At 42.9% G+C, this 23,173-nt stretch overlaps 1 protein-coding gene across 1 annotated transcript in view; it reads left to right on the plus strand.

Annotated features, from left to right (window-relative positions):
• The window catches only part of PDGFD (platelet derived growth factor D), a 138,101-nt gene that overhangs the window by 99,194 nt on the left and 15,734 nt on the right, over positions 1–23,173 (plus strand). The window contains exons 4-5 of the mRNA XM_083609237.1: positions 9,571–9,630; positions 12,465–12,663. Of these exons, the coding sequence (XP_083465363.1) occupies positions 9,571–9,630; positions 12,465–12,663 (259 nt within the window). The remainder of the gene's footprint in view (positions 1–9,570; positions 9,631–12,464; positions 12,664–23,173) is intronic.

Raw genomic sequence — 23,173 nt, forward strand, 5'->3', positions numbered from 1 at the left:
TCCCTCTCCTCATTCTACAAAACTCCCTTGGACCCCATCTACCAATCAGCAAACATTCATTGATTCTCGAATAAGCCTTTTAAAGTCGTACCTTGGTTGTTGAACGCCCTGGAACTCGGACGTTTTGGCTCCCGAATGAGCGAAACCCAGAAGTGACTGTTCCAGTTTTCGAACATTATTTTGGAAGCCGAACATCCGGCGAGGCTTCTGAGGCTTCCAATTGGGTGCAGGAGCTTCCTGCAGCCAATCAGAAGCCATGATTTGGAAGTCGAACACTTTGGAAGTCGAACAGACTTCTGGAACAGATTCCGTTTGACTTCCAAGGTATGACTATATGCAGATGTTTATGCAGATTCAGTCTGTATTGATAGCATTTTACTGTGAATTTCTCACAATATACTTATACATTTTTCTCCTAATAAAAAGCAGCAACACTATTTTATATGCATTTATGCTGCACTATATACTTTTTTATATATGTTACTCAGCTGGAGAACTGCATTGCAAAATTCAAAGAGATTTGAATTTTGCAAAATAGCTGTGTTTTGGTCTGGGTAATGTTTTGTTAAGTGTGAATTGTGTGGGTTTGCCTTTAAATGCAAACTGAATTGGATTTCTCACCCAACCCTATTATTAAACGATGGTAGACTGATAACCATCTAGCCAGGACATGTAAATCATCCCGTAGGTGAAACCTTTTTTATTTGAGGCTGACCAAGGAAGAAATGCCTTCAAGCCAAGGACAATAGGACAGTGGATAATCAGTCTATTCCTCTTGTGGGTGATTTATCTCCTTCACAAATATGAGGAAGTAAAATGGTCTGCTTTCTCATTTTAACTGCAGCTCCTGGAGCTTGCAAGGGCCATCGTGGTGCTGGTTCAGGTACATTTGCCTGGTGCATTCAAAAAGAGATTAAAGCCAGGGAAAGTGTTTTTCCACGCAGCCAACCCAACAGTGCACATAAGCCAGCAACCACACAGGTGTCTATTCTTCATTTATAGAGGCTTACATGGCACTTCCATCCGTAACGCGGAAGGAAAGTGTGAGAATATATTTTGGTCAAAAGCAAGGTTGAAACGGAGGGAAGGTCTTTCACAGGTAGGAAGAGTTCCATCAAAAACGGAAAGGAGAATGGAAATTACCTCAAATTGCATGTTCATTCAAGGTCACAAATGGAAAATGATGTATGCTACTTTGAGCTCCTTGGAGGTAAGGTGGGATATAAATGTAGAAATAAATACATTAATAAATAAAATAATCACAATAACTGCTCTTTAAAATATTGCTAGCAGCAAGGGTGTAATCTGGCAGTTTGACTTAGAACAAAACCAAGATCAGACATTTTAACACTCACCAAATATTTTCCCCATGGTAAAAGTGTCTTTGTTTCCTGCTCTTGAACTCTGAAATAGCATCCCTAGTTGAATTCACCATGATATCTGACTTCAGATTACTTTATAAAAGAATGGGGGGAAATTTACAAGTTATTTTGGAGACTACTGTAAGCAGATGGAAACAAGAGCAGGATTTTGACTCACTTGTAGTGTAAAAAATATTATGGATGATATGGTTGGATATAATAACTGGAGTACAAACTAATACAGTGGTACCTCGGGTTACATACGCTTCAGGTTACAGGCGCTTCAGGTTACAGACTCCGCTAACCCAGAAATAGTACCTCAGGTTAAGAACTTTGCTGAAGGATGAGAACAGAAATTGTGCTCCAGCAGTGCAGCAGTAGCGGGAGGCCCCATTAGCTAAAGTGGTGCTTCAGGTTCAGAACAGTTTCAGGTTAAGAACGGACCTCCGGAACCAATTAAGTACTTAACCTGAGGTACCACTGTATGCAGTTGTAGATGTTTTAAAACAAGACTCCATGGACAGGATGGGGGGGGGGGACTCACAAGATTCAGAGAATCTCCACATATAGTGTTACTTTATCGATGTGTGTTTGTTTGTATTTTTTTATTTGTAAAATTAATTTTAAATTTTTTTAAAAAAGAATTCACCAGATATCAGCATCTGCAGTTAACTAGAACAGTATCTTGTAAAATGAATAACAATCGTTTCTTTCATTTAAATATCTCTTTGCAACACAAAAACAAAAGGCAAGACACAGATGTTGCAAATTAAATTGGAATAAGGAGATGCCACTCTTTCACACACAGACACACATAAAAACACACACTTCCACACACCTCTTCTAACCATCTGGCTGAAGTCAGCTGAACACAATCCAAATAGGCAGCATTATTTCTTCCTGTTTACAGAAAATCAGCATCTTTCGAGCCCATCAGTAACCAAAGAAACTTGGCAGAAGATCATCCTTCTAAACTTCAGAGACTGGAGGAGGGGGTATCTCTTATTATTTGACATTGTTGTTCAATTTTTAGGAAGTCTACAGACAGTTCTTGCTTTTATGTTTTCATTTGAAAATATATGTACCCAGCCACCCCTTAAAAGATGCATCATTTTCCAGGAAGGGAGTAAATTGCTTAGCCCTTTGCTGCATCTGTAAAATATTATCCACATTTCTGTCATAGGTTTCCTGCAAAATTAAGTGGGGCCCACAGAGACGGAGCTTTTAAAATGTCAATGAACCATCATATAAGATCAATAAGACAAAGGGAGCTTTGCAGCAAGTAATCACAGGCATGATCCCTTCCAAGCATAGGCAAAAACACTGTCCCTGTAGGGCGCACATATCCAATATCCTCATCCAGTCATTTGTGGAACACTCTTCGAATATTCATCTCTTTGGATATTTGTGTCAAAGGTGCAGTAAAATAACTAGGCCAGGGTGAGGAACTTCTTGCTGGGCAAACCTCCTAGGGCCACATGCTTGTGGTGAGTGAGGCCAGAAGCAAACATAGGAGAAGAAGAAGAAGAAGAGTTTGGATTTGATATCCCGCCTTTCACTCCCCTTCAGGAGTCTCAAAGCGGCTAACATTCTCCTTTCCCTTCCTCCCCCACAACAAACACTCTGTGAGGTGAGTGGGGCTGAGAGACTTCAGAGAAGTGTGACTGGCCCAAGGTCACCCAGCAGCTGCATGTGGAGGAGCGGAGATGCGAACCCGGTTCCCCAGATTACGAGACTACCGCTCTTAACCACTACACCACACAGGAGCAACAAATGTTAATTTAGCCTTCATAGAATAGGCTAGTTTCTAGACACACACCCAGTCAAGCAAAAATCACCTATCAGCATTCAGGGACACTCAAGGAGAATGTGAAGTAGGGGGTCATGATATAGGGAGAGATGTGGCTGAAAAGGGGGTGTGGCCTGGGGACAGCCCTGCATAGGGGTAGGGGAGCAACTTACTGGTAATTCATCTTGCTTCTAAAGGCATACTTGTTCAATGCACACTTTCTGAAACAATATACAAACCAAGTTTATACTAGGGTAGGTGTAAATTTAAAAGCATATATTAGCAAACAACAAAACAACGAATTGTGTAATATTGGGGGAAATTGCTTTGCAAATATGTGTATGCTGGACAGAATTGCATACAAATGTTTATATTATGAGAAAATCACATTTAAATGCCAATGAATTTTCATGAGGACTAAAATTGCCAGCTGGCGTGGAAATATAGAGATCTGAACTTACAATAGGAAAAATTAAAAAATGAAGGGAAGTCAAAATCAACAGCTTCAGCTCTACTTAAATCAATGGGGACTGCTTCTGAGTAAATGCATGTAGGATTGCGCTGTAAAAAATACATGCACATTTTTTCCAGGAGAAGAAAAAGAAGATGTCCTGCCACATAGGATTTAAATAGCTTCAACAATATCTGGGGCAACATGAGGAATGCTTTGTATTTGTAAAAACTGTGGGTGGTATTCAATGCTTGTCCTACACAGACATTGAAGTTAATGGGCATGACAAGCTTAGGTTCATTGATTTCAGTGGGTACTCTGAGTAGGACTTAGGTGACTACAACCCATTGCTTTGTAATGCAGAAATAAATTTAACTCTCCAGGTAAGTCACTTGAAAGTACCAAATAGGCCTAGGACTAAATTAGGATGTAATTATATAAATGTGATGTAGATTGGTAAGAAAAGTGAATAAGATAGATAACAGTTGGAAATACTTTTGTTTAAGAATGATATTGGAAAGCTGTTACATGCAGATACAAGGAAATTCAGAAGGGAGGGAATAGAGGAAGTCAACCAACATGTAATTAAGGTTGGGTTTTCAAATAATTAAGTTCATTTTTATTTTTTCTTTGTATTGTGGTGGGTAGGATGGTGTTTTTTGTATTGTTTTCTTCTTTGATGTATTTTCTTCTGAGATGTATTTTTCTGCTTTTATTTTTCTCTTTGTTGTTTTGTTATGTGCTATTTGTTATAATTGTGGAAAACCTAATAAAAATTATTTTAAAAATAAATAAATAAATAAATTTAACTCTCCAGGTAAACACTTCACTGTCCCAATCCCCAGTAGCAGACTGTTATATTGCTTGAGAAACACTTCCCCCTTTTAAACAACCAGAACAGAGCATGCACAGCCCTTATTTACAGGTCAGCTTCAAAATGTCACCCCTCAATGTCAAGGGAGGAAGGATGTGGGAATGACCACATTGCTTCACCCACCCTTCAGTTATTAACCTCCCGTAAATTCTGAAGGGCTGTTTTTCTGCTCTGCTGTAGTCAGGAGACACTACTGAAGCATCCACTAGTCTCTCTCTTTTTTTCTTTTTCTTTTTTTTGCAATTTCACTCAAGGCATTTTCTTGTATTACCAACGAGGCTCATGCTGAAATCTGCCAGTCAGCATGGCAGAAGTTCACAAAAGCCCTCCCAAGGGCACTCGATTTTGCATAGGGAATAAGGTGCGATTCTCAGAGCCAAGGGGAAAGGGTGAATCAAAGGGCAGAACTACACCTTCTGTGCATATGGGGAGGGATGCAATTTAGTTCACATTTAAACCTTAAGTAATTTGCAATTTGTGGACCAAAACATAGCCATCCTATGAAATTCGCGCTTCTCTGAATTTTGCCATGGAGCCCATTACACGGGCAATGTGTACAAAAATATATATGCATGTAGTAGGGTAAAGTCTGCCTAAAACTGCATATGTTAGTAAAAGAATAAGATGCAAAAAAATGCATATCGTTGGGGGAATTAGCTTTACAAAAATGTGTAAAAGAGTCAAAATTGCATTCAAAGTGTGTATCTTAGGAGAAAGTCAGTTTTTAAAATTAAAATAAATGCAAGCTAATGTGAAGAACTGAATTTAAGATTGGGGAAACTGTCACGATTTCCCCTACCAGTCACCTAAGAATAGGGATGGAAGGCTCCATCAGTTTCTGTTCTCTAAGTTCCCTATTTTTGCAGTCATGAATTGAGTTCTCCACATTTCTATAGCATTTTGTGTTATTTTTTATTTTTTAAGAACTTAAGGAAATTCATCAACATTTTAGTGCAGCTATGTCCTAATCAACACATTTCATTCGGTTTTTGACTAATGCATATGTTTTTGTGAGCACTTTCCTCTCAATACAACACGTTTTGTGTGTTCTTTTCATGATTAAGTTCATTTTCATGCACCATTTACCCTCACATTTCCAAGCATTGTTTGGTTGAAAAGCTGCACTTAAAAAATTGGGTAAATGTGAATTGAAAAGGGTGGCTGCGTTTTGCTTCATGCATCATTTCAGAAAGTGCAGATTTAGTAGGTTCGCCTTTAAATGCAAACAGAATCAGGTTTCTCCCCCATCCTTCTCTGTGACCCTACCTGTCTTAAACTTGAAACATACCCATTACAGTAGATGCTAACTGCTCCCTTTTATTTTTATTTTAAAGGAAAGTTAATAATTCTTCCCTGTTTACCCACTGCACAGTTTCATAAATAAGGAAGCAATCCAAGCCCAAGATCTACCTGGCTAAATAAGGATCCAATAGGTCTCTGGCTCAGTAAAGCACGAGACTCTGAATCTCAGGGTCATGGGTCATGGGTTCGATCACCAAAAAATTCCTGCATTGCAGGGAGTTGGGCTAGTTGACCCTTGTGACCCCTGTTAGAATTCCTGCTCTGTGATTGCAGTCATGGGATTGTTGTCTGTCACATGACGGTGTATATTTTGACTCCACAGAGTGGGAAGTGACGGAGACAGGATGTTTGTGTTATTGTGTTACGTGAAGTGGGACTGTCCTTTGTTCTTTCTCTTTGCTGTCTGATGCTAGAGAGAGAGGGAACCATGTTGCAGTGCTCCATGTGTGTTTTATATGTAAATAAAGTAGATTAGCCAAAATGCTGAGTTGCTGAGGTCTGTCATGCAAAGCTGTGAAGACTCTGCGGATCCCTGAGTGTGCCAATGTCTGTTGGCATCGGTCGCTGTGATGTTTGGGCTGAAGAAAGCTTTTGAATCGCCCGAATGAACGACCGGGAGGAAGAGATCATGCCAGCTGGGCATGTGTCTCTACCAGGGTCCTATTCGAGAGTAGGAAAAGCTCCTGACAGCCCCATCCAACTCTACAATTCTATGAATTGCTGGTGCGGCTGGGCTATGCAGGTGCAAGCCACACCTTCTGACTGAGCCAGAGATACCCTGGCACAACTCTCTCATCATGGCTCAGCTGCGGCTCAGCTGAGACCAGCAGATCTTATGTTGCCTTCAGCAGCAGAGCAAGCTGATTGGGAGCCTGGGGCGGCGTGTGTGCCCTGCGCCCAGGAGCAGGGCCAGCTGCCCACGGGGGGTGGGGACAGCCGCACGTGGGGCTGGGTGAGCCGGGGCAGGACACTCTGCGGGGCCTCTGAGGAGTCTGCCTGCCTCCTCCCACTCAGCCGCCCTACAGCTGAGGGGGAGATGGCAGGCGGACCATTTGGGGCAGCCCGGACCCTGCGGGCACCCAAACCATCACGTCACTCCCCGGAGTGACGCGTGGCTCGGGCGCACTGCAGGCCCCGCGGTGAGTGCCACCCGGCATTTTGTCACCCCCCTCAGTGGTGACACCAGGGCGGCCCACCCCCCACCGCACCCCCTTCCTCTGCCCCTGGTTGTCTTAAGTCCTGAAAAAGAGATATTCTGGAGCAGTGGCAGGGACAAGCAGGGGTACTCACAGAGTACTCCCTCTGTTCAGATCAGTCACGTGACCCAGGTGAAACTTCCACCAGTATAAGCAGTGACTTAAGTAAACTCCATTTTGAAAAGCTTGCTTTCCCTCTGCCAGTCTCGGGCAGCAGCAGCTCTGTTCCTGAATAAGTTTGGATGTGGTGTACATTATGCCATTTTAATTTAAGCCACCATAAATTACGCTGGCTTCCCATAGTTCGAATCGTCCCCAAGCCACACATTTGGACATCCTTCTCCTGCTAACATAATAGCAAGGAACCAGAGAGGTGCAGACCAAACTCGCCTGCTACTTAAAGCCATTTTGCACCTTTCACTTTTCATAAATAGACAAACCAGGCTCAGACTGACCTTGACTGTAATTACAGCTGAAAACCTTCATGTTTCTTTGACAGAGTTTGGACTATCATGCTCTCTCTCCTATTATAACAAGTGACTATGTCAGAATGGATCAGGAGGCACCCACTACATCATTGTGCCCTGTTATTAACATAGTCATCACCAATAATGGAATTATAGCTAGAGATGTATTGTGGCAGCCAGCCACACATCCTCTCTCTTTCTCTGTGGCTCCTGGTTATTTAAGGCTCAGCTCAGGCATTGTGTCTTGAGAGGGAGAGGAACTCATTGATTTTTAAAGGTTACACCTGAGCCACAGGTCCCCTCGTGCCATTCTGTAAACTACTTTTCGCATTTTCCTCCATTCCAAAAGATGGTTTCTTATAGGGATCGGTGAGGAATTTGATTGGATCCCAAAATGAAGTGACCTGATTCCCAACCTCCAGCTAACTGGAATTTAGTTATCCGCTAGCTTCTCTGTTTTCAGGATGTTCTGATGCTATTCTATGTTATATAATAATATATGCATTCTGAGAGTAGATCCTTTTAGAAAAGGCTATGCTGAGAGAATATGCATTCAGAAATGAGTTTTGTGGTCGAAAATGTGTTTAAAAACATACATTTAGCTGCCTCTCCCAGCCCAAAAATGGAAAGATGACAAGATACCAATGAAAAAAGAATAGCAAGCCAAACTTATGGAATATGCAGAAATGGCGAAACTTACAGGAAGAATCAGGGACACGGGTGGCGCTGTGATCTAAACCACTGGGCCTTTGGGCTTCCCGATCAAAAGGTTGGCAATTTGAATGCCCACGACGGGGTGAGCTCCCATTGCTCAGTCCCAGCTCCTGCCAACCTAGCAGTTCGAAAGCATGCAGAAAGTGCAAGTAGATTAACAGGTACCGCTCTGGTGGGAAGATAGACGGCGTTTCCGTGCGCTGCTCTGGTTCGCCAGAAGTGGCTTAAGTCATGCTGGCCACATGACCTGGAAAAACTGTCTGCGGACAAACACCGGCTCCCTCGGCCTGTAAAGCGAGATGAGTGCCACAACCCCAGAGTCGTTCGTGACTGGACTGTCAGGGGTACCTTTACCTTTACCTTACAGGAAGAATCAGACAACAATGACAATGAAGATTTTAAAAAAGACTGGGAACCCTTTATGTTCTACATACAGAAATACTGTAAAGAAACGGACTCACTAGCAGGGTTTGATTAAACATTTACAACTAAGAAAACAAGTTCAAAGGTTAAGAAACAATAATATGAAAGGTAATTGAGTGTAAGAGGTAACTATGAAAGAAAATTTGATATAAAATTGATAAGAAAATAAGAGCATTTAGATGTAAGATCATAAAAATAAGACAACAATTAAGCAGAAGGAGTAAATGTTTTAAGAACCAGAAGGGGAAGTTGATGGAAGTCATGGGGAGGGGGGGTTATATGATAAATGTTATATTGTGTCATGTGGTTGAATATTAAATTGTAAAATTCAAGAAATTTTTTTTAAAAACACACATATATTTAAATGCAGTGGTGGCTAACTCCCTCTGGGAATGGGAGGCAGGAAGACTGACAGTGAAAATTACCAACTGAAATAAAAAAAAAGGTGCTTCATGATGTTTAGGCACCTACTGTAGACATTTTTGTTTACAAAGAATTTCTCCAAGGTATAACCCAATCATCTATGGAATATCGATTGCAGATCTGCAGAAATTGTTTTATTAGGCTGGATCCAACAATCTTTGTCCACTAGACAAATATTTGGCCACAAAGAGCAAGGGCTCTTGTGCTAGAAGACAGGTGACTTTTAATGCTAAACAACAGAGGAATCCTATGCAGCAGTTGCACTAGTGGAAACTGGTTGTGCAACCTGCTTATGCGTTCTCTCATGCAGCAACGTTCTGCTGGTGCAAAACATTTCACAAGTGGAACAAGTATACCACTACGTGACTTTAGTTAGCACTGTATTAGATGCAACCCGCTGCTTTGAGCATTGGAAAAGAACGGAGCAAAATCTTGTGTTACGAATTGAAATGCCCAGCGACCATATAGTTCATCCTTTGTATATATATTTTTATAAAAAGACATGTACAATAATGTTGTGACTCTAATACCTGCCCCTCCCCATCCTTTATTTTTCTGTTTGATCTTCAGGATGATCTCCAGCCTGCTGCAGCTGAAACCAACTGGGAATCGGTCACAAGCCCTGTCTTGGTAAGTAAAATCTGAAATGTGCATTTTAGAGAAAGAATTGAATTCAGATTTTTTCCCCCATAATTTATTTATTTTTTTGTATGTGTCCCCTGGACATGGAAGCCCATGGAATGATCATGTTTTCATTTTCTCTCCCTCATGTATCACCACCACATAAGGACACATTGGAAAATCTGAATAACTGATTTTATTTAGCAAAATTTATATATGCATTAATTAAAAAAAAAACCAACACCAAGCTATTTACCTATGCAGTAACATATGCATCTCTGGATGGTTTTCTGTACCTTTTTAAAACTTGGCTAAATCTCTTTGCTAGATACATACCGATGGACATGTGCAAGTTCATTCGGAATTAGTTGTTATCTCTCTGGAGAGTAAGAACATCACACAATGGCTTGGCACTCATTAGAAGGGAGCTGCCAATGTTTGCTACTGAGGAGCAACCTATTGAAAGTTGCTGAATAGCAACAGTGAGGTCAACAGGCTGGCAAGTCTTAACCTTGTCCCATTAAAACAGTTCTCCATTGTCTTCTTCTCTGGATGCAACGCTCGAGTCACAATACGCTTGGCAGAAAGCTTTTTCTCCTGAAACTGGTAATTCCCTTTTTGCAGAACAAGCTCAAGTTTGTTAGGCTGCCATTTATTCATTTGCTTTTCCTATGCATCTGCCAGGGCCAGCAGGTTATCTTAGGGTGTGTGATTGTTCTCTTGACTTGTCCTTCTCTTTCAGGAGAGCTGAGCTTTGATTTTGCTGCATAGTAATTGAAATGGGAGGGACGCGGGTGGCGCTGTGGGTTAAACCACAGAGCCTAGGACTTGCCGATCAGAAGGTCAGCGGTTCGAATCCCCGCGACAGGGTGAGCTCCCGTTGCTTGGTCCCTGCTCCTGCCAACCCAGCAGTTAGAAAGCATGTCAAAGTGCAAGTAGATAAATAGGTACCACTCTGGCGGGAAGGTAAACGGCGTTTCCGTGCACTGCTCTGGTTCGCCAGAAGCAGCTTAGTCATGCTGGCCACATGACCCGGAAGCTGTATGCCGGCTCCCTCGGCCAATAAAGCAAGATGAGCGCCGCAACCCCAGAGTCATCCATGACTGGACCTAATGGTCAGGGGTCCCTTTACCTTTTTAATTGAAATGGGGGGGGGGGGAATCTATCCTTTCAAAGGTAAAAGTTTTATATAAAAGAAAAGCAGCATTGTATGATAGGGCCATGGCTCAGTTGCTGAGCATCTGCTTTGCAAGCAGAAGGTTTCTGGTTCGATTCCCCATCAACTCTACTTTAGTCCCCGTCTGAAACCCTGGAGATCTCTCTCATTTACTTCAAATCCCTCTTCAAAACTCATTTGTTTCCATGAAGACTTTGGTACAACCCTTTAATTCCCACACCCCACTATAACCAGACCTAACTGTGTGCAGTTGAAATAGTTAAAGTAGTCTTCTGTTTACCCCAGTGTCCCTTTCCTGCCCTTTATCTCTGGTCAAATGTTGCTGTCAAATGTTGGGCAGGGACTTATCCTCTTTTACTTTGTAAAGCGCCATGCACACACCAATGGCACTACTTAAATAACACATGCAAACATAGTCAGCTGGTTAACCATGATCTTATATACACCTAGAGACAGATAGTCAGGTCATGGGATCCATAGCAGTGATCAGAAAAGTAATGACCGCTGGGAGGAGGGCAGAGAGAAGAAATGCCATGGTGCATCTGCATTAGCACAACTGGATGCCTTCACCTGCCCCAGCTGCAACAAAACATGTCTCTCCTGCTTTGGTCTCTACAGCTGCAGCAGGAGCTGTAACTCCAATGGATTGACTTCACTCCCAAAGGTGCACTCCTCCATTGTCTCCCGAAACAGACGGATGCCAACCATAGATAGATAGATAGATAGATAGATGATAGATTTATTGTTGTTTATTCGTTTAGTCGTGTCCGACTCTTCGTGACCCCATGGACCAGAGCATGCCAGGCACTTCTGTCTTCCACTGCCTCCTGCAGTTTGGTCAAACTAATGTTAGTAGCTTCGAGAACACTGTCCAGCCATCTCGTCCTCTGTCGTCCCCTTCTCCTTGTGCCCTCCATCTTTCCCAACAACAGGGTCTTTTCCAGGGAGTCTTCTCTTCTCACGAGGTGGCCAAAGTATTGGAGCCTCAGCTTCACAATCTGTCCTTCCAGTGAGCACTCAGGGCTGATTTCCTTCAGAATGGATAGGTTTGATCTTCTTGGGACTCTCAAGAGTCTCCTCCAGCACCATAATGATAGATAGATAGATAGATGATAGATAGATGATAGATGATAGATAGATAGATAGATAGATAGATAGATAGATAGATAGATAGATGATAGATAGATGATAGATGATAGATAGATAGATAGATGATAGATAGTAGATAGATAGAGTTTGCTTGTGTCTACAGTGGTACCTCGGGTTAAGTACTTAATTCATTTTGGAGGTCTGTTCTTAACCTGAAACTGTTCTTAACCTGAAGCATCACTTTAGCTAATGGCACCTCTCACTCCCGCTGCGCCACCGCCATGTGATTTCTGTTCTCGTCCTGAAGCAAAGTTCTTAACCCGAGGTACTATTTCTGGGTTAGCAGAGTCTGTAACCTGAAGCGTATGTAACCCGAGGTACCACTGTATATGTGTTTGCATTTACACACAAAAAACATACATATATTGAGGATGCAGCCCTTGTTTTTTGCAATGCACAATATTAGCCTTGTATGAATACATTCTATGAACCAGATCTGGGGGAAAGTTTTATTTGAGATGTTTGTCATTTTCTACCTGCTTTTTTCAAAGTACACCACACTGTATGTCACTCTTAGGGCGTTTCCTATCACTCTCCGTCAGTGACCGACCCTACTCTTACGGCAGAAGCTCTGGATCAAACTGTTGCTGGATTTGACACCGTGGAGGAACTCCTCAAGCATTTTAACCCAGACACGTGGCAAGAAGATCTGGAAAGTCTGTACACAGACACTGCCCCACATCGAGGCAGAAGTTTCTATGAAAGGAAATCGAAAGGTAGGAAGAAACCTGTTGAAACTTCGGTGTGCAGAGTGCAGCTTGTGAATTTTGCTAGAGGGTAGCCTTTACCCATTGCAATCGTGCACTCAAAGATCCTTTTAGAGTAAGAAAGTGATGAAGTTGTTTTATACAGGAAGTACAGTGGTACCTCAGGTTAAGTACTTAATTCGTTCCAGAGGTCCGTACTTAACCTGAAACTGTTCTTAACCTGAAGCACCACTTTAGCTAATGGGGCCTCCTGCTGCTGCTGCGCCACCGGAGCACGATTTCTGTTCTCATCCTGAAGCAAAGTACTTAACCCGAGGTAATATTTCTGGGTTAGCGGAGTCTGTAACCTGAAGTGTATGTAACCTGAAGCATATGTAACCTGAGGTACCACTGTAAATAACTTGGATAGGAAAGGTTTTGAGTTCTAAGATGGTTAATCTAGAGAAGACAAAGATCGCCATGCTTGTTCCTTAGTTTTCAGAGGATAGATCCCTGACCTCTCATCTTCAGATCTGAGAGAAGTGTGAGGAGGAGGAAACTGTAAACAGATTAGGGAATGGCAGTTTAAATTGGTATGCAGAGTTCAGTCACAACTCGATAATTCAGTTCATCAGAGAATACACTTTGACAAGAGAACATCCTCGGCAAACAGCTGAGAGATTCTCCTATAGGGGGAATTATTACATTGACTTCATTGCTGTGTTGTGTAAACCTGGGTAATGGTTAACAGCAACGAAAGCACCAGACAGCATTTTTACTGCACATTAATGCATTCTGGGGAAGTTTAATGGGATTCAGGCTTTCTTGGCACTGAACTGTATTGTACTGTTGCAGCAGCTTTTCAGGGAAAATAATTAAAATTAATGGCAAAATTAGCAGGATGTAAGAGATAAGAAAAGCCGTTCTGTTCTCTGGAGAGGTCACTTTCTGGTTCTCATGGAGAAGCCATTTTCAATGTAGTCCAGCAATGGAAGTGCGCAACTGTATTGAGGCAGTACCAGGGTTGAAATTTTGCACCCTTAACAATTTTGCACGAGGGGGAATGACCCCTGTGCCCCACCGCTACACCACTGGTTCTGACACTTTGAGGTTTCTGCTTTGAGCCGGGTTCAGATGTACTTGGTTTTCCCATGATGGGTGCAATATGAAGAGATAACTTGCATTTCTGAATGGCCCCACAGTGCATGAATTCTCATGACACTCCACATCGAATGCAGTGATTCTCAGTGGAATCAGCTCACACACTTAGCATAAAAATGGGGGAGTGAATCAGAGGCCTTTGAGTATTCCACACTACTATTGGAACTCCTCAAGGGATCACGTCAGAGACCAGGCAGAGGAGTACTGCTCTGATGAGGAATGGTGGGAGCCTCCTCCTCGCCGTGCTGCTGACCAGGATCCTGAAGCTGCCCAGGAGCAGAAGAAGCAGTATAGATTTGGAACAGTGGTTTGCAGAGGGGCATAGTTCTGAAGACAAAAGTTGGGATGAACTGGGGAGTGAACAGCAAAGTGCAGAAGAACTGGAAGAGAGAGAGCTAACAGACTCTCTCACACTGGAAAGTGTCCAGCTTATCAGCCCAAGGTCACATAGAGCAGATAAGGTGGCTACACTAGAAGCACAGTGGTTGCGAGATCAGGTTGCAAGGCACGGAAGTGACATGGGGGGGGAGTGGGTGGAAACCTTAATTGGGAACACCTTCATTCCGAGAATGGCTGCTTTGTTCTTTTGCTGTAGTCATTTAAGACTTTAAGTGGGTGGCGCTGTGGTTTAAACCACTGAGCTTAGGGCTTGCCAATCAAAAGGTTGGCGGTTCAAATCCCCGCGACAGGGTGAGCTCCCATTGCTCGGTCCCAGCTCCTGCCAACCTAGCAGTTCAAAAGCACGTCAAGTGCAAGTAGATTAATAGGTACCGCTCCAGCGGGAAGGTAAACGGCATTTCTGCGCGCTGCTCTGGTTTGCCAGAAGCAGCTTAGTCATGCTGGCCACATGACCCAGAAGCTGTCTGCAGACAAACGCTGGCTCCCTCTGCCTATAGAGTGAGATTAGAACCGCAACCCCAGAGTCGTCCGCAACTCAGGGTTGTACTATGAAGCTGAATGCTGGAAGGTCCAGGACAGACAAAAGAAAGTACTTCACACAGCACATACTTAAATTATGGAATTTGTTTCCATAAGATGTAACGATAGCCACCACCTTGGCCTTGGCCCCTTCCAACTCTACAATTCTATGAACAACTCACCAAACACAATCTGGACACCTATAATCATTTCTCCAGAGGACAAATGTTTTTTGGCTGAACTTTAAAGCCAGTTGTTTTATATAAGCCACAGGTGTCCTTAATTACCAGTAGTAACTCCCCTTCTTCTTGCCCTCTGCCGCCATGTCAACTGTCCCGCTGTATATTAAGGACTGGGATAATCATTTTTATCCATTGCACTTAGAAGAACATCTGGCGTCAGCACCTGTCAGAGCAGGTGGTTTTTATGGGCTGCCAACATCTCACCAATTTTCATTATGTAGACCGGGTGGTTAAGCATTTTAATTGTAATTGAATGAAATGCAGGATTCTGTATCATGCACCCGCTTCCCTTCTTCTTAAGTAGCATCCAGATGCAAGAAGTGCATCGGTTGGGACTCACTCACTAATTTATCAAATTTCCCTATGGCTCAATAGAGAAGCTCCCTGAGCAGTTGGTTTTTAAAAACAAACTAAAAGAAAAAAATAAGTCAATGAAGTCTGTGGGGTCAGAAAACCAGGGAGAAGAGAAGTGGAGTTGCTGCGAACCTGACTTCAGGATTGCAGCGTTTTCTTGCAGGTACCCCTTGTTATCCTGTATTTTGTTTTGTGTTCACCAAACGACTCTGATCTTGACAAAAGTCTTTTGGAGACATTCAGTTCATGGATGTGCTATAGGATTGTGACCACATTGGCCGGCCATTGCCTGACATATATGTGTTGGATATCATGCTTGCGTAGGAGCCTACCTGCGTAGACTCTGCCTAAACAATGGCCCATCCCATCCACCAACCTGTTCTCACAGTGGCTGCCCTGATACCTGCAGGAAGCCCAAGCAAGACATGAGCGAAACAGCACCCCACTCACCTGCGATTCCCAGCAACTAGTGTTAGGAGGCATGATGACTCTGACAGTGGAAGTAGAACATAGCCCTCATGGCCAGTCATGTCTTTAATGTGGTCTGTGATTGGCCCTGAAGGAGTCGCAGACCTGTATGGATCATAAAGTGTCTCTGGAAGGCTTTCACCTGTTAGGAAAGAGAACACCAACTCCACACCATGCTTCTCCTTCCAGGAGAGGAAAAGCGATGCTCCTGAAGTGATTCAAGCACTCTGCCATCTCCATCTTGCTTTAAATGTTTCTGAAGACAGTAGATACTTGACCACCATTGGTCTATAGCCCTTATGTTGTACAGGCCTACAGACCTTCCAAGTGTCCCTATTTTCCAGGGATTTATAGAAGCTGTCCCAGTTTCTGATTTGATCCCAGAATGTGCCGCTTCTCCTAAGAATGTCCCTATTTTCATTGGAGAAGAGTTGGAGAGTATGGAGTTATGTGACCCCCCAAGCCAAGGATATAAGTTACTATACAGTGGTACCTCGGGTTAAGAACTTAATTCGTTCTGGAGGTCCATTCTTAACCTGAAACTGTTCTTAACCTGAGGTGTGCTTTTGCTAATGGGGCCTCCCCTTGCTGCCAGCGCGTGATTTCCTTTCGCATCCTGGGACAAAGTTCACAACCAGGAGCAGCTACTTCCAGGTTAGCAGAGTTCGTAACCTGAAGCGTTCGTAATCAGAGGTACCACTGTACAATCTTTAAAAGACATCTGAAGGCAGCCCTGTATAGGGAAGTTTTTAGACTGTTTAATGAGGTTTTTTATATGCTGGAAGCCACCCAGGGCGACTGGAACAACCCAGTCAGATGGGTGGTGTATAAATAATAATAAAAATTATAATGGAACAGGATGTCCCTATTTTCATCAGAGAAATGCTGGAGAGTATGGGCCTAGCCTCTATCAGCTAGTAGGACAAGTTCCCATAGGCAAGTCACCATGAGACACTGTAATTAGGAAGGGATGAACAAGCATGTGTGAATGAAGCATACTGGGTGCTTTTTGAATCGCCTCCAATGCCCTGCTTCCCAATGGGGTCACTTTCCACATTCAAGTATAAATTTCCATGTATTGAATAGCAAATTGAGAAGAAATGCATGTAGGAACCATAATGATCAAAGAGATGTACTCAGACCAAAGAGAGTTAAGTGTGATTAAAGTTCCGATGAAATCAGGAGGATGCAAGTGTTATCTGGATTGTACTCACAGGGATTGATTTGGCCTTAACGGCCACATTTCTGCTCTGTACATTATGTTATGCCATAGTATGTAAAACTCATGCAATAGTAGGTAACAGCTGCAGAAGATAAATTAATCAGGTGGGACATTCTTGAAATAACATCAGCCTGCTATGATGAGTTTACAAGCTAAACAGAGGTTGCTGTCTGCATTCAGATGTGATTTTTTTATGGGGGTTGGAGCAAAAAAAGGTGAAAGTACAGGGACATTGCACCTTGGAGTCTTTCCAAAGTACGTGGAATGCACACTGAACATTCACATTTCATGTGAATTCCCTGTGTCCTTACCAATCCCGTCCATCTATCATTAATGAAAAGTATTTGTCAAGACTTTAAACAAAAATTGAACAGTGGAATCTCGTATCTCTAGGGTTTGGAAGGAGACACTAGTAAATAACTGTAATCCTCCATGTACTCCTCTTTGAAGGGTTCTGGGCCATCTGCCAGTAAATTCAGAATACATTGACTGCTGAATACAGATATCACACACATGCTCGCTCATGGCAAATGCGCATTCTGGGTTCTGAAAAGACCCCTTTGTACAATGGTTAATCATCACTCCAAGGCTGTTGTTTTCAAATGTTCCTCCTTTGGCGAACACGTTCCATTACGGCATATCTGTTGAGCAACTCCTCTGTGTTGCACTGGGTTCTGGGGCAAGTTCATAGGTGCACAGTTAGCCTGTGCAGAACCACTTAACCAGGTTCGTTGTACCACAGCATCACATGCGTGAACTGAGAAGTGGAGCATTCAACAAATGTAGAGTCTGTGTACCTGTATAAACAATAGTTGAGCTATGTTCTTGCAGTCATTCACATGTAGCATTCAACAAGTGTAGAATCAGTATACCTGTGTACAGGTGCGTCCCCCAAACACTTATTAGGAGGGGCCATGTGAGACCCCCGCACACATAAGGGAAATCTCACAAAGCGGGGCGCACTCTCTTAAAAGCCTCCAATTCCTATTTCCCACACTCTCTCCCGCTCTCTCTTCACACAACTCTCTCTTCAACTAGAGTTGAAGCTCTGGTGTTGACCGGAGCTTTCTGTGGGAAAGTGACTGCTGCTGCTGCACTGCCCCACACGACAGCTGTTGGGCGGGGAGGCTGAGCAGCCTAGACAAAGTCCCACTGCGCCTCAGATCTCTTGGGAGCTTCCTCCACCCGCACTCACATCCTCTTCGGGCTCCAGGGAGAGTCTCCTCATGAGACACGAGGACTCTACAGCTCTTTCCCACCATTTCCGGGTATGATTCTATTGATTTATTTATTTCCTGGTATCGCACATATGCGTTGTCATACGCGAGTAGACCATGCGCAAGTCGGGAGAGGCCTGTACACAATAGATGACCTTTGCAAATCAACAAGTGTATATCCTTTCACACTTGTACACTTGTGTAAAGGCAGCTTGCACCTGTGTTCAGTGTAACATGTGAACACCCAAGACAATACCCAACATTCCCCTGTAGCTGTACATTTTGAGAGAAAGTTGCTTTTCGGAGAAAGAACATAAGGGCATGTGATGAGCTGTGCTGGATCTGACCACAGGCCCATCTAGTCCAGCATCCTGTTCTCACATTATCTAGCCGGTTGTCCACAGGAAGTACACAATCATCAGCAGACCTCTTCCTGCCCATGATTCCCATCAACCAGCATTCAGAAGCATATTGCCACCAAAAGTGAAGGTAGCACATAGACATTATGGCAAGTTATCACTGATGACCGTATCCTTCAGGAATTTCTCTATTCCCCTTTTCAAGCTATCAGGCAACAATCTGGGTGCAGCCAGAGAAACACATATTCATTACATAAAAAATCCATCATATTTTTGAAACTGCAAAGGAAAGTACAAAAGCTATGGAATAAAGTTTAGAGGAAGAAAATGAGAAACAAAGCATTTCATTCTCTAGATCCAAGAATGTTATGGCTGTGGAATAACTACCCGTTAAACTAGAAAGCTGCTCACTCGCATCTGCATGCGAGTATGTAGCCAGAGAGATGGTACTTCTCATGTGGGTGTGCAATGTGTGAAGCAGCCCATAATAATAGCAAAAAGGACACACATGTGCACACCCCGTCACTGTGAGGTAAGCTGTTCCAGGTCACACGCAGAGACAGCTCTGTGGCATAAATCCTTTATTTTTTTAAAAAAAATTGTCAGATGAGTTGTGCAAAGGCAGATTCATCACTGGCTCAATTCCATTGATTTCAGCAGAGATGCACCCCTTTATGACAGCAGTAATTTCATCGTGCTTAGACTACTTGACCTTCCTCTTTTGAGGTAATTGGCATGCCAGCTTGTATGAGCCACAGCCCTCGCTTCATGTGACTGGTTATAATTCCACTGACAATCCCAGCCCTCTTGAACTTTCACTTTAAGAAGCAATCTTTGTGTCAGAGACACTTCATCTTGAATTTACGGTCCAACTGAAGGACATTGCACATGCATGAACACACACACACACACATTTTTTTCAGCTGGCACAAGGGGGGGAGTATCCTAAAAAGAACACATTGTGATTTGCTCTAGATGTGGGATGTAATCCACTGGGAGCAGTCAAATACAACACTCCTTGTTTTCCTAGAGTGGACATGCAAGGGGATGTTGGTCCAGCCAGTCGAAACTTCCTGTTCCTCCTGGCCTGGAGCGCCCTTCCTTGCATGTGACTAGTGGGTGGGCGTGTCCTATCCAGACCTGATAAAAGGACAAGGCATGCTGCCACTCTCTCTCTTTTCCATCTTCCTTTCATCCTATGAACTGTTGGACTGCTAGCCTGCAGTCACTAGGTAAATCTCCCTTATGGGGTAAACCTGTTTGTATATGTTTGAAACTTTAAGCCTAAAGCCTTCCTTCAGGGATCACACTGTGCTCTGCCTGATTGTGAGTAAGCTTGCTTTTTGTTACTCATGAATAAGGCTGTGGTATCTATTCTTTTAGGAGGGATTCAAGGGGTCTTACCGGGAAAATATTAGAACACCTTTCAATCTGAACAAGCCAGACTGAATTGCATATTGTCTTAAGACACTCACACGAGTTTGCAACAAGTTTTCTGCGGTGTAAAGGCGAATGCACTCTGCTAAGTAAAGGAACTTGCTAGCGCAAGTTAGGAAGGATATTAATAAACAATAAATCCTCTCCTGCCACCCTGAACATTGCCACACTAGATAGCAGGACCCAAACCAATGGATTCAAGTTATAAGAAAGGAGGTTCTGACTAAGCTTCAGGAAGAACTTTCTGGAAGTAAGAGTGGTTCGACAGTGGAACAAACTCCCTCAGAAGATGGTGGACTCTCTTTCCTTGGAGGTTTTTAAGCAGAGGTTGGATGGTCATGTGTCATGGATGCTTTAGTTGAGATTCCTGCATTGCAGGGGGTTGAACTACAGGTATATGAGCCTCAGGTTCCTGTACAATTCTACAGTTCTATGATTCTATGATTCATTTACTCTTAGCAAACTCATTTTAGTTAAACTTTTAAAAACAGCTTTCTTGACACCACAGCACTGCTTGGAATCTATGGTTGCAGTTTTGTCTCTATTACCGGTGAGTAAACTCCCATCTCATTGAATCATGGGCCCTGATTTTCCAATTCCATGCTTTCTTGGAGATCATTCAGAGAAGACTTGGGTTCCTCCTAAGGTTTCTCCATGAGAGAGAAGTAAAATTGGAAGGGAAAGGGAGAGAAGGGAAACCTATGGCCCGCCAAATGTTGTTGGACTCCTAACTCCCATCAGCCCCAGCCAGCATCATCAATGGACAGAGGTGATGAGAGTTGTAGTCCAACAACAACTGGAGGGCTATGGGTCCCCTCCTCTGGTTTGAAGCCCAGTGCTTGAGATTGAGTGGACAGGTGCTGGATCCAGACAAGGTGGTGGTGATACTGGGTGCTTCTGAATCTGTTTTGATCTGGGTAAGCAGATAGCAAAGATGGCTGACATTGGGAGTGTTTTGGTGACAGCAATGGAAAGAGGAGATATGGCCGCACTTAGGGAAAAACTTGGGGGAAAGCACTGTTCTTCCTTTTAAGTGGGATTAGCTTGAAGGGTCAGGCCTGAGAGGCAGTAGCTCTGAAAAATAACAACAGAGCACTAAGTTTCATCTGTTTGGGAGAAGAAATCAATAGCTTTCTATTCTCCTCACTGTTTGCTATGTACACTAGGGTGACTTTGCTTTCAGTGCTTGAGTGCACTGGTAACTCCCATTGATTTTGTGGTTAGATCTCGAGCAATACATACTTCTTTGTAGAGATTCTGGCACTTTGGGGAAAACAGGGGTGAATGTTCATAGTGAGATATGCATAGGGAATTGCTACATGATGTAATGTCATGCCTAGACTGCTGCAAATCCTATTTAGCTTCCTTCCTTCCACCACCCATGCACATCCCCGCAAAGAGCACGTTTCTGAAAATCCACTAGGAATTGCCTCCATACCTTTAAGGCTATCTTGTAGCCTTATGGTCTAGAAACTTGGTATGTGTTTTTAATTTTTAAGGACAAAAACGGAATTCCTTGGGATACTGTATTCTGTACTGGATGCCAGTAACACACAGTGCAATTGCAGAAGGAATATGCAGTTCCATACTTTATTTGGCAAATGTACTTTTTTTCCCCTTTTCCTACAGCGAACCAATGAAGTGCAAGCAACATACACACATCTCCACACTTCTAGGAATCCTAATTGCGTCAGGGTCCCCATTGGATTCCAACTCCCATCAGTTCTAGTCATTGTGGGATGATGGAAGTTTTAGTTCAACAACATTTGGAGGGCCACTGGTTCCCAACCCCTCCCTCTGTTTGCTAGTTCTCTCCCTATCCCACCCTTTGCAGGCAAACCCTCCTCCAACCTTACTTTTTCGGGAATGGAGGAAGGCCTTGGTTCCCCAACCAACAAATGCAGGCTCAGGACCATCGTTGCCTGCTAGGAAAATCACAGATGTCATGATTCCTTCAGGAAATTGTGGTTTTGAGGATAATAATAATAATAATAATAATAATAATAATAATTTATTATTTATACCCCGCCCATCTGGCTGGGCCTCCCCAGCCACTCTGGGCGGCTTCCATAAAAACCAAAAATACAGTAAAATATCACACGTTAAAAACTTCCCTGAACAGGGCTGCCTTAAGATGTCTTCTGAATGTCAGGTAGTTGTTTATCGCTTTGACATCTGCTGGAAGGGCGTTCCACAGGGCGGGCGCCACTACCGAGAAGGCCCTCTGGATTCCCAGAGCCACCATTTTCTACTGGGAGTTGGCCTGCTACCACCCAGTGCAGTCACCTTCGGCACATATGAATGGGAAGGATGCCATCTTGTACTTCGCCTCAGCAAAATGTCTTCAGCCAGCCCCCTTTGATGGATGGAGGAATTTGATCCTTGCATAATTCCAGTATGAAAGGACATGATCCACACCTCTTGGACAATGCACAAAGCAGAATTTATATACAATTGATTTTGCACTTTTTCGAATGTTCTTAGCAGCCATTTTAAAATATATATCTTGAATGAATGCATTTAAATATGTATTTAGAGATAAAACAGATATTAAAATGCATATCCTGAGATAAATTGCACATGTAAATAAGTACTTTGAGAGACATCACCTATCTGAATATATATTTTGGAAAACATTTACCTTAAAATATGTTCATTAAGAGAAATCACACCTTTACATAATTATTTTGAGAAAAAATGTACCTTTGAGAAACATTCTTTGAGGTAAATCACACCTTTTGATACATATTTTGAGAAAAATACACATTTAAACAGTATTAAAATATACATTAAAATATGTATTTAAATACCACTTGAGAAGATTTATAAAAAGGGGTTGCTTAAAGCAGAAATGGATATTATGGGTAAAAGCATCCAAAAGTGACACAAACCACAAATGAACAGATTCATCCATCCATACCTATAACGGGGATGATGGGTGGAATGCACTTTGCATGGCCTTTGTGTTATGGGCAGCAGGTAAAAACACATTTGAGCATTAATAATTATTATTATTATTATTATTATTATTATTATTATTATTATTTATTCCCCACCCATCTGGCTGGGTTTCCCCAGCCACTCTGGGTGGCTCCCAAAATCATCATCATCATCATCATCATCATCATCATCATCAAGTGATAAAACATCAAACATTTAAAA

Source organism: Podarcis filfolensis (genome assembly GCF_964270895.1).
Source record: "Podarcis filfolensis genome assembly, chromosome: 4".
Lineage (NCBI taxonomy): Eukaryota > Metazoa > Chordata > Lepidosauria > Squamata > Lacertidae > Podarcis > Podarcis filfolensis.